This window comes from Drosophila albomicans, chromosome 2L, assembly GCF_009650485.2.
Source record: "Drosophila albomicans strain 15112-1751.03 chromosome 2L, ASM965048v2, whole genome shotgun sequence".
Lineage (NCBI taxonomy): Eukaryota > Metazoa > Arthropoda > Insecta > Diptera > Drosophilidae > Drosophila > Drosophila albomicans.
The window spans coordinates 9,756,011-9,768,792 of record NC_047628.2 but is presented as its reverse complement, the minus strand read 5'-3'; the positions used below and the strand labels follow the sequence as shown (position 1 = coordinate 9,768,792).

General features: G+C 40.3%; 1 protein-coding gene across 2 annotated transcripts in view; it reads left to right on the top strand.

The window, feature by feature from the left end:
• LOC117566208 (cartilage oligomeric matrix protein) overlaps positions 1–12,782 on the top strand; it is a 25,008-nt gene extending 12,226 nt beyond the window's left edge. Inside the window, exons 7-14 of one of the 2 annotated variants that reach the window (XM_034245739.2) lie at positions 811–1,002; positions 1,087–1,204; positions 8,549–8,670; positions 10,332–10,538; positions 10,601–10,716; positions 10,773–12,250; positions 12,319–12,458; positions 12,537–12,782. In XM_034245739.2, the coding sequence (XP_034101630.1) occupies positions 811–1,002; positions 1,087–1,204; positions 8,549–8,670; positions 10,332–10,538; positions 10,601–10,716; positions 10,773–12,250; positions 12,319–12,458; positions 12,537–12,607 (2,444 nt within the window). In that variant the 3' untranslated portion in view covers positions 12,608–12,782. Of the gene's footprint in view, positions 1–810; positions 1,003–1,086; positions 1,205–8,548; positions 8,671–9,442; positions 9,922–10,331; positions 10,539–10,600; positions 10,717–10,772; positions 12,251–12,318; positions 12,459–12,536 lie in introns of those variants that run through there. The other variant, XM_034245740.2, reaches the window with a different exon arrangement.

Below are 12,782 nucleotides of genomic sequence, written 5' to 3'. Positions count from 1 at the left end.
TTTTTGATTTTTTACGATCAATTTTAGTTTAAAATAAAACAAGAGTTCAGAATTCGTGGATTTATTCTAGAAAACATAATCAATATTAATGCTGTGAAATTTTATGATATACTTTAACTGTCAAGATTTGCTAGAATATACAAATTATGTTATAGTTAATAACGTAATAAAAGTTAATATCAAAATATAGCTGTAAATATTAATGTCACTGAAGAACAATATAACAAAAGCATTGCCTATGTTGGATCAATTAATGAATGATTCAAGTGATTAATTATGCAATAAATACAAGTTAACAATTAAATCAACTTTTTTATAACGTTAACTGTGATTTAAAATGCTAGTCACAGATCGTGACTGTGGCGGTAACTGTGATTCATCGCGAACGTGGGGAGAATCATCTCTGAGTGCGATGAGATCGAATTGGGTGCTCAACTCCGTTGTCGCAATGCATTAAAGAGCGCTAAAACGCGGCGCATTAGCAGCTGGATATTGAGGTCCAAGTCTCTGTGGGTTCAGGCTTAGAGTCATCCAAGCGACAAAGCGGATTAGGTTGCAATCAGGAATTGCTCGGTGAGGCTCGATGGCCACAGAGGGGCGATTGCTCAAAATGAGTGCGATTTTAGCATTGGTTAGGCCTTAATCTTGTCAGACGCCTGAACGCTTCCCACACACACTCACACACATACTATGTACACACACTTACATATATAAATTTAAACGCTTATACTGCAACTGCAGCTCATGAATTATTGTTGCTTTATTTAAACTCTTATTTTTTTGTTTGCGCCTTTGTGCTCATTGTTCCAGACGCCCTCGCAAGATCGCTGAGTGATCTCTTGGCATTGGTTAAGCTGCTGCGTGAAGACGTCGCCCACCAGCGCCAGGAGATTGCCTACTTGCGCATGCTCTTGGAGAACTGTGCGGGCTGCAAGGAGCCAAGTGGCGATAATAACATCAGACTCGAGCCCAACTGTCGCACTGCGAATCCTTGTTATCCTGGTAAGTGAGACGCACCCAGCTTCAAGTGCAACTTCAACTGCAACTCTCAACTCAACGATCAACTGCAACTCTTACTGCCCACAGGCGTTGATTGCCATGATAGTGCCTCGGGACCCAGGTGCGGCCGTTGTCCTGCCGGCCTCATTGGCGATGGCAAACTCTGCAAACCGGGCGTCAGCTGCGCCGACAGACCCTGCTTTCTGTAAGTAAGATTGCATGACAAGAATTAACCTTAACTTGAGTTTCTTTTATATGTATGTTACGAGTCAGTCCCATATATCCCACAACCACCAGACTGTTGTCCTCACTGTTGTTAATGGCGTTTAGGGCGTGGCCGTTGCATCCATGTTAATTGTATTTGTCATGCTCTTCTCTTGACGTAGATGGACGCCCGACGCTTGAAAGGCGCCGCCACACGCAAAATGTCGTTCAGAAGATCCACGCTCTCTCTCTCTCTCTCTCTTCTCTTTCCTGTAGATGGCAATTATTTGCATATAGCCTTAATGGCAATTTGATGTTGTTTATGGCTTAATGATGCAGCCAAGCGACGCTTTTTCCTGAAGACTTTCATATCTATGATTGAGAAGTGTTTGCCCATTGACATCTCAATTCATCTTCACACTGAATGATACCTGGAATGAAAAAGAGCGCAGAGAATGACAGTCTTCGCAATGCCATTAGTTAGGCTTGATAGACCCTTATGACAAGTGCTTAGATCCCAGACTCTTGATATGCCAATCGTAGAGTCACATTCAGAGTCGCAGTAACAGTCACAGTATGCAAAATGCCTAATCCCCTGTCGGATTAAGAGCTTAGCACAACAATTCTTGATACTCCACTTAATGCCATTCAAAGTTGATCACTTTAAGCATAAATCTTCTTCAGCAGAATGGCTTAATTTAACCGCTCTTTATGGGCTACTTTATGCCATTAACTAAGCTGATAAGAAAAGCTATATTGAGTAGAATTCCTCAAATCTGTAACTGCGACTTACAATTTTCACATATTTTCTCTGTAGCATTACAATTAGTGGCACTTAGGAGTTTTACTCTATATAGGAAATGACAAATTTTAAAATATTTGCTTATGTTAAGTGCTTGCTAAGTATTGCAATTATTATTAAACTCTTGAAGTTCAAACATACCTTCAAAAGCACGTTCTAAGAACGATTAAATTAAAAAAAAAAAAAAAACAAATAAAAGACACTTATTTTAAGATACCCGCTGACATGATGACTACTTTGAATCACAGCTGGAAGTAGCTCCATTTCCTTAGAACCCTAGACTCTTGCCGTTTTGCGGAACCTGGTCGTAAATGCACCCACAGCCCATATGAAGTATAGTCTTTCAACCGGAAGAGAACTGAGGAGCTTGCTGAGTTTCTAAGTGTCCAAGTCTATTAGACTATTATGCATAAGACCCACAGCAGAATGCTACAGAATATTGACTAATAAAAACATCAATTCTAATGGTTGACTAAAATTTGAATAGACATGTCATAAATATGTTAAACAAAACTATAACGGTTGTAGAGATGAAAGATATTTTGTAGAAATTGTTGAACAAAATGCAACAAAACCGTTTGCAATAATGTATTGTCAGTATGGAAGAAGACATAGGTGAAGCAGAAGCTATAGCTACGAGTATAGCCTGAGGTCGGTCGGTAAGTTGTGAGGTCTGGACCACAAATGGCACTTGAAACTGACGCATAAATTAGTTAAATATGCCATGTGTGGGGAACCCGCACAGAGCCAGAACAGTGACTGCGAGTGGAAGAGAATTGAGAACCGACTGACTTCATTGTGTCAAAACACTTAAAGTGATTTCGGTCTGTGAAATGTGAGAACCCTAAACCCGATGCTGTTCATAGCGCAGCACTCGACACAACAAGTGAGCGCCTGGCCACGCGCAGGGGAAGCAGCTCTTGGCCATAAATTTGTGTAAATTATTGAAAACGGGCAACAGTTGTATCTGAGTGTTTGTGAGTGTGTATTGTAGGTGTCTATGCCTGGGTGCGCCCTGGGCAAAGCGACCCTATTTTAATTTGCATAAAATTGTTTTAAATGTTGTCAGCATCGCCGACTCGTTACTGTCATCTTTCATTATCGATGAAATGTGGCCAATGCGTGTGGCAAACGGATAAGCTCGCACTCACACACACACACAAATATACACAAGTCACATACCACAGTTCAAACAATGGCCATCTTGCCCCCCGCAACACCATCATTTTAATTTAGAACCCATGAAATAGTGTTTGTAGCCGGCGTCATAGTTAAACATGGTCAACGCTTTGTTTGCCTGACATCTCGTGAGTCCAAGTTTGAATGGCCAAGATCAATTCTATTAAAATGCCATAAAACTTGAGCTAATGACATGCACACCTGTTGATCCTTTGTTGTGCGCTCTGTCTAACATTATCATCGACCAACACAAGGGCTTGGCCCGACCAAATCATATTCATTGTGCCCACCAAACTGTTAATGAACATTGATCTCTGCTCTGCAATGGGATGCCACAACAATATCAGTTTACTTACTAAATGGTGTTTTTTGAGAATATAATAGTAAATGGGACAGGCTTACAAAGAATTTTGAACAGTCATACTTTCACTACTTATGATTTTTGACCATAATATGTTAGTTTGATTTACACAATTTTATTATGCGATTCCTTTTATAGGCAGAACATTCAACATAGAATTTTCCAATTAAAAAACGAGTTAAATACTAGTTAAATAATTATGAACATACATTGCAGAGTTTTTAGCTTAAATTAAAAGTTAGTTCTATAGATTATAAACATATTAAAGTTAAGAATATAGGCAACATTTTGAGCATTGAGTTTTGCATTTCTTGCTATAATATTTACGATGAGAATAGAATCAAAACTTTTATCGAAAAGTGCAATAGGATTGACTTCACTTATCTAGTTCTAACTATGTAGATTTTCAATTTCTAAACGGATGTCAATATTTATAAGTTCAGAAATTTCTCTTATTACCCTATTGCTCAGCAGGTGAGTTGCACTTTCCATTTCCCAAAGTGAGCTGTCCTACTAAATCTTAAACCCTCCGCACAAGTTACCCTAACTAGAAAAGCCAATCATTGCTTAGCCGGAGGCAACATCCAACCAGCCATCAAAAGTTTCACTGCTTTTCAACGCACAATCCAAAAAGACTGAGATTGAGATTGAGACTGAGGAGTGAAGCTGTTGTTGAATTTAAATTATGCGTATGATGAAATAATCAGCAATGCAATCAAGCGAGTGAGAAAGAGAGATTATATTACGCTGGCCAAGATTGAGATTTAGATAGAGATTTTGGATGCTGATTCGAGCTGCAAACACATGTGGCATGCAGTATTCAGCTTGCAACATGTGTATACACATGTTGTGAACAATTTTAGTGGAGAGAATTCCATTTGATTATGGCAACTTTCCCACAGATTCTTAGGCCTGGTCCAAAACAAAACGTTTACAGCAAACATTTGACTGGTAAAAGCAGCTCCTCCACAACAAAGACAGACTGAGAAAGAGACCGTCTGTGAGCGAGCAAGTGAGTGTGAGAGAGAGGGGAGGGCAGCTGGTTCACAACAACATCAAAGTTCGGTGGAACGCATATCTCAGCCGCGAATCGAGTTCGCCTACGCACCGAAAAAAGCAACAGCCACGCCGCAAAAGTGGAGCCATTGATTCCAAGTCAACGTTGTCGTTGTTGCAACTGCTGCGCTTGCTGTTGCTGTTGCTGTTGTGTTGACTGTGTCGCCGTGCGCCGGGACTGAGCCAGCGTTTGACTGCTTGAATTCAAATTAATAGCCAACTGGCTCTGGCTGCTCGTTTGGTTCGTTGCCCGTACTGTGCCGTGTGCCGCACAGTGGGGACAAATTCAAAAAAAGTATTTAATATTCAAAATCCATTTCTTGGTGTAGGACAATAAATTAGAACAGCGTTATTTGTGTTAGCATTGACAATATTAAATGTATAAGTAATTTATTTAATTCTTGGATTATATAAAATTAATTTTAAACAATTCTTTGACAGGTTCAATAAAGATTTATCTACTTTTATTGAACACTACACAAATATCTTCTATTCTAAAAATAATACCATATTCTTAAAAACTGTTTGTTTTTTCAACTCTTTTTAAAAAGTAAAATACATTAAATGAGCTAAACTTTGTTCAATGCTGTCACTGTATGGTGAGTGCAGGCGCAGCAATGAAAACAAAAACAAGCCAAGTCAAGACCAAGTTGAGACCAAGCCCGGACTCGAACTAAAGTTAGAGTAAAGACTGTAGCTGAAGCTGGAGCCAGCAGACAACCTACTGCCAACCTCACAGATAAGTGGCCTGTGGCAAAATAAACGCCGCTTTATGGCAGTTTGTTGTAGTTTGTCCAAGACTTGCGCCACATGGCTGCTCTTGTTGTTGTTGTCGTTGCGATGGATGCACAAACTCCTTGAAGGGAGAGCCTGGGCAGTGGAGTAAAGTGTTTCTGTTGTTAGGAGTAAGTGGTATGCATTTGCATGGCATGCGCTACCATTAGATGCAATTTGGGTGGGATAAATGCGACCAGCAATCGCAGCTCCAATAATAGATAACAATCTGGAGAGCATTATTCAATGATTGGCGAAAAGAAAGGAAGAGAACGTTATAGAAATGGGTTCAGCACGTCTTCTAAAAGCGAACCTTATTGAGATCTATCGGCAACCGATGACAAATAATTTCAATTTAGCATGAACTGTGAAATCAGATTGTGAAGTGTGAAAGAAATTGTTGTTGAATGTGAATAAGTTTCAATGATAAATGGTGAAGAAGACTTACTTTAATGTATGTATGTGGGCCTTAAAATCTTATTTAAATTGAATATAGCTTGAGTAAAAACTAAGTTATTCTTCGGTAATAATTGATTGAAAGAAATTTGTTAAAAAGAGTTTTAAATTGAGTTTAGATATTAATATCAATTAAGTTATACGAGATTGAAATGTTCTGAAATAATTTTGATTATAGTCTTCTTTCTATAAACTATAAAATATTCATATCATCATAGCTTGAAGCCAAAATTTTTTCTGTGAGTGTAACTTTTTGTTGCATTCCTTTCGTTCCTTTTATTGTTATACATATAAGCATACACGCATATATAATCGCTCATATTCAGAAGCTCATCGCTTGAGCCATCTTTTACTCAGCTAAAGGCTTAAATCAGCCCTCATGTCATGAAGTTTTGTGGCTCATTTCGCGTTAGCCAAATGGAAATGGCCTAAAAGCTTCTTTGCATGACTTCAAATCCATGTTCGCACATTACTCAGTCCGTTGTCTGTCGCACTCGTGTCCCGAGGTCCGTGTCTAAAGGTTTTGTGTCTTTTGGGTGGTGCCTGGCAAAGTGTTTGAACTGGACTCAAGCAGAGGAGCCAAAGGAGGAGTACAAAACACGGCAAGAGCGTCTGCAGTCCAGTCCAGGCAGCAGCAAATTGGAATTATGAATTATGAATGCGTGGTTAATAAAAAGAACGAGGAATAACACCAACAACAAGAAGACCAAGACAAACGGCAAGTGGGTTCGTCATGCTAACTGCTTGAATGGAGTGGGATGCAACTGCTGATGAGGGAAGCAGAGGGGAGAGGGGTAGGGATGGCAGGGCAGGGCGGTGGCAGAAATGCTAATGCGTTCCTCGATGCGCTTGGCTAACTATTTTCCCAGCACTCAAACGAAGCCGATGCTGATCTCAAGACCCGGCTCCTCCAGTCAAGACAATATGGTCGACTGAACTGAAACAAAGCAGAAAAGCGCAAAGTGCCGGACACAACGAAAAAAACCCCTACGCAACATTTTGTGGCACCACAACAAACGCACATACTAACTCTCTTCACCTCTGTGACTTTACCCCTGACACTTTGAGATGGAGTCTGGACATGGACGTGAACATGGACAGCAACAGCGCCGCCTCATCGCGATGCCGCTTGCCACTTAAGTACTTAACACTTTTTGCTAATTGCGCGTTGCCGCCAAATGCTTCTACCAAAATATTGACGAACGCACACACACTCACACACAATTTTAACAAGTGTTGTTGGCCACCAACTGACAGCGCAAGTCCCACAGCACTTGAGTTCCTATTGCGCCGCAATTCTGTACAGTGAACACTCAATAAATAAAACCATTCAAAAGATTCGTATGATATAGAAATCTGTTAAATTCTTTTATAAATTTATACTCTGCCCAAGCTCTATTTATAGAGTGTTCTCTGCACTTCTGAACATTTGATGTGGGAGCTAAAATACTTTGTATAATCATCTGCCATATAGGGCACTACTTGTAGTTGTCTACTTTGTCTATTCGACTGTTGTCGTTTGATGTGGTTGCTCTACATTTCCTGCTTCTCAAAATCAAGTAATACTATTTGAAACTAGAACTGCTGTAACTTTGTTTATTTGGATATATCTCCGTAATATGAATTTTTGAATACCATTGCTACAATTATTTTTATTTAGAAAAACAAAAGCCTAAACTAATTTTAGATATCATAAAACGGTTGTTAACTTTAATGAGAATAATTCGGAGCAATATTTATGAGAACCTGACCGTTCAGTGCTTTGGCCTGCAACTTCACTTGGCCCTTGGACTGCCCACATGGTCTAGACTCTAGACGTTAGTGGATCTATGTCTTTTGACTTGAAGCCTGTGGGCTTAGTCGTAAAACATGGCAACAAATGGCTTCTGGGTCAGTTGGACACAGTAGTTGGCTAGTTGTTGTTCTTCTGGCGAAATTCGCGACGAGCGATTGCCAATGAGTTATGTCCTGGGAGAGTTTTGCAACTGTGGCAAAGTTAACCGTAAAAACTCAATGCGAACTAATGTCCATGTCATGATATGTAAATGTAAATATTATGTGGAGAAGCCATAAGCGAATCCCACACTCTACTCGCTCGACCATAAAGAGAAATTTACATGCGAGCCAACCAGCCAGCCAGCTTGTAACTGCACTTTTGTTTTGGCCATGGGCCATTTGAATGGACATCATCGAACTACAACCGAAAAGAAACCTGGTCTCTTCTTCTTTTATTTATTTTGTACGCAACGGCTTTTAATAACCTTTTCTTGTAATTGTAATTTGTTTTCTTTGCGGCCCTCCTTCGCTCTTCCTGTGCAGCATATCCGAAAAACAACCCGAACATGAACCTCAAAACCAAACCCATGCCCAAAATCCAAGCTGGAACCCCTCAAACCTCAAACACATGGTCATTGGCTGCGCTTTGTCGGTGCTTTTGTGTCCCAGGGAGAGGGTCTTATTCTACTGTAACCTTTTCTTGTGTTCCCATGTTTCCCTGTGTCCCCAGCTGAAACATCATTAATAAATTTGCCTTTTGTATGGTTACTCGGTTATTTCTACAACCTTTTGTTGGTCCCAGCTATGAGTATTTGTTCCTGACTGTCAGTCAGTATTAATAATAGTAAACAATAACAACATATGCATATCTTACTATTTATACTATTTCCACATACTACGAATATACCTCTAAACTGGACTTTTTACCCCCCGTTTTGCAGAGGCGTTCAGTGTCACGATACTGTGAACGGTGCCCAGTGTGACTCCTGTCCGGTTGGCTATGAAGGTGATGGACGCACATGTTCGATACGTAATCCTTGTCTGGACACACCATGCCCCTCAGGTAAGTCAATAAACAACAACAAACTGTTCATGTGTGTGTGAGTGTTGTTCTTTTTAGCGGTCTGTTTGACTTTTTGATTAGTTCAGGTCTCAAGTAGTGAAGTTTTTTTTTTGGGGAGCCACGTTTTGTTCTCTCTGATTTTTATGGCTAATTTGAGTTTGTCGTGCCTTGAGCTACAGTCAGTTGTGTGGGTAGTTTAAACAACTTCAAAGTTTGGTTTGAAGATGAGTAAAATATAATAATACTTTATGTATGAAGAAACAGTAAAATTAAATAAAAGCAATTGCCAGACAAAGTCTCTTTTACGACAGAGAACTCTTCAGTTTCAATATTTATTGTGGTTCTTGTGTAGATTTGATTCTGTTTTTTCTTAGTCATGACAAAACTGAAATGCCATAAGCATTTCCTGGTAGCGTACACAATTCACACGATTGTTTGATTTATTAATGCGCAGTTTGGAGCTCAAAAGAAATCGCCGTAGCCTTTTGATTGAAAATCCCTTGAAAATTATAGGTTACCCGGGCAATTTTCAATTAATGTGTGAAACAAGGCTGCTAATTAGAGTGCAGATCGGACAGAAAGAGAGACACAAAGTTGAAGGTAGGGTACTTAGTCATATTTGCGGCGTGCTGGAATGTAATGCCTTATATGGGAAGTTGGCTAATTGAATTCGGTTAAATAATAAAGAGTGAAGAGCAGTGGGTGGAATTCGCTTAATTTGTTCTTAAAATATAAACACGATATTAATGCATAAATACATTCTCGTTATTAGGCAACATTTTAGTGCCCACACATAACGTGCAACACTATCAGAGGCAGAGCCAGTTCTCGGCACGCAAATACTCGGTTGTAACAAACTGAATCAGAGCACAGCACCTATAATTTAAATTTAAATTCTAAACGTACTTAGAGTGACAGAGAGCACATCATAAATCACTTAATAAATATAGTCATAAGTCGTAAGCTCTATGATTGGCAAATCGAGTCTATTCAAAGTATTATCGTCCTGTAACAATAGAACTCTTCAACTACTTACAAAATACAATTCAAATTATTTAAATAAAATTCTAAAGAAAAATATAAAACTATAAAATAATGGACTAAAACCATAAAGAAAGAACTTCTTCTAATACTCTGTGACCCAACCCATCCAGAAAGTGGAGTTTATAAGCGTGTTACGAAAATTTGCCCATTTCCCCCTCTGTAAAATGAAACGTGAATAAAAATTATACGATACTTTTCCAAAAAAAAAGAAATAAAAATCTAAATAAAGTTGTTTTATTTGAGCAATAAGCGAATTTAATGAGCTGCGTTTTGGATACAATTTTTGGTAAATAAATTTCCTTTTTTTCTATCTATCAAAATCATATTTCATATGCCTATATATCTCTATTATCGAATTTCATTGCGCTTCATGTTTATTCACTATCATTTTCTGGTCTTGCTTTTGAAAACATACCTGTTACGCGTTTTACTTTCGTTGCATTTCGTTGTACAGTTATGTTTCAGCATAGGTGAAAAATATTATAACAACTAATTCTTTAATCTTTTGCAAACATAACCTAACAATTTGCTAACTTAACCTCACTTTTTTATGTTTTCTTTCTTATAATCTATATGCTTTATAAACATTTTTTTTATAATTTAATTTATTTTAACAGGTGTCGAGTGCATTGAGTTAGGCTTCTCGCCCTATTTCCAGTGCATTTCATGTCCGCGTGGCCACAAAATCAATGGCACATCCTGCCACGATGTGGACGAATGTTCTCTCTATAGGCCTTGCGATGAATCCGCTTCTTGCAGTAACCTAAATCCCGGCTTCCGCTGTGGTCCTTGCCCGCCAGGCTTTGATGGCATTCATGCTCATGGTAGGACAAGTAAATATTTATATTATGTTCAATTGCATAACTAATTTGTTATTTTACATAAGGCTATTCTGCTGACTATTTGGCCGTAGGATTTCAAAAGCAAACTTGCGAAGATATTAATGAATGCAAGATGGGTTTCTTCAGATGCCCAGAACATTCCATTTGTCAGAACACAGTTGTAAGTATGAGATTGAAACCAATTTCTTTAGCAGCAGATTTAACATTTAATTTAAGGGTTCCTACAGCTGTCAGTGCATCGATGGTTATGTTGCCAATGGCACTTTTAGCTGCCTTTCGGCTGCAGATCTCTGCCCCGATGGCAGCATGTGCTCGAGGAATGCGGAATGCGTGCCCACGGATAGCTATCACTATCAATGTCGCTGCAGCGTTGGTTGGGCGGGCAACGGAAAAATCTGTGGACGTGATCGCGATTTGGATGGCTGGCCGGATGAATCGCTTAACTGTGCGGAGCCACATTGCAGGCGGGATAATTGCCCCGACTTGCCAAACTCGGGTCAGGAGGATGCGGACTTGGATGGCATTGGCGATGCCTGCGACGATGATGCAGACAGTGATCAGGTGGTCAACAGCAAGGACAACTGTCCATTTGCCTACAACAGCGATCAGTTGGACTCGGATCACGATGGCATTGGCGATGCCTGTGACAATTGTGTTTTCATTTCGAATCGTCGGCAACTGGATGCGGATGAGGATGGCATGGGCAACGAGTGTGACGATGATATGGACAATGATTCCGTCGTCAATCAGTATGACAATTGTCCACATGACAGTAATCCCAATCAATCCGATATGGACAATGATGGTGTGGGCGATGTGTGTGACAATTGTCCCACAATTCCGAATCCCGCACAAGAGGATCGGGACATGGATCTGGTGGGAGATGCCTGCGATAGCGACATCGATGGGGATGACGATGGTATACAGGACTCGGAAGATAATTGTCCAATGGTCAGCAATTCTGATCAGCTGGATACGGATTTCGATGGCAAGGGCGATGCCTGTGACGATGACATGGATGGCGATGGAATTCCTAACTATAGAGACAACTGTCCACTGGCCAAAAACCCCGACCAACTCGATGCAAATCGTAATGGCAAAGGCGACATCTGTGAGGATGATGAGGATGACGATGGCACTCCAAATATCATCGATAATTGCCCAAATAACTCGATGATACATCGCACAGATTTCCGAACTATACGCTCGGTTATGCTCGATCCCGAGGGCGATGCTCAGCTTGATCCCAACTGGGAGGTGCATGCAAATGGTTCCGAGATTACACAAACTTTAAACTCCGATCCCGGACTGGTAGTAGGCAGTGATTCCTTTGGAGGCGTTGACTTTGAGGGAACTTTCTACATCAATGATGATACGGACGATGACTATGTGGGATTCATTTTCAGTTATCAGAGCAATCGCAAGTTCTATGTGGTGCAGTGGAAGAAGGGAACTCAAACCTATTGGCAATCGTCACCATTCCGCGCCTCCGCCGAGCCAGGGGTGCAGATAAAGCTCATTGACAGCAATACGGGACCGGGATCCATGTTGCGCAATAGTTTGTGGCATGCTGGCGATACACCAGGACAGGCTAGACTACTCTGGAAAGATCCGATGAATGCCGGCTGGAAGGAGAAGACCTCATACAGATGGTCCCTGGTGCATCGACCCGCGATCGGTCTCATCCGACTGCGGTAAGTTTTTGTAGAAAATGAAATGCCTGGAAACTAATGAAGCAACATATTTTGAATTTCGCTTTCAGCATGTATGAGGGAGCTCGTTTGATTCTGGACTCGCACAATGTCTACGATGCCACGCTTACCCTGAAGGGCGGTCGCTTGGGCGTTTTCTGTTTTTCGCAAGAGATGATTATATGGTCGGATCTGGTTTACAAATGCAACAGTGAGTACTCGTTTTGGCCCTCTGGCAATGGTCCTTTGCCCACTCTGAAACCCATCATCTCTTTCTCTTTCGTCATAGCTCGTGTACCGCCCCTTATCTACAACGAACTGCCAACTCACCTGAAGCTCAAGGTGGAACTGGAGAACTGAACAGTTGAAGTTCCAGTCGTTGTTGTTCTTTAACCCAGTTTGACCTAAGCAAAAAAAAGTATCTGCCATAAATCTTAACCAAATTAACTAAGTACTTATTTATTTGTGTGCTGCGATGCAACCTTAAATATTATAAAATAAATACAAAAATATCTAAAACAAACCTAACTGTTCG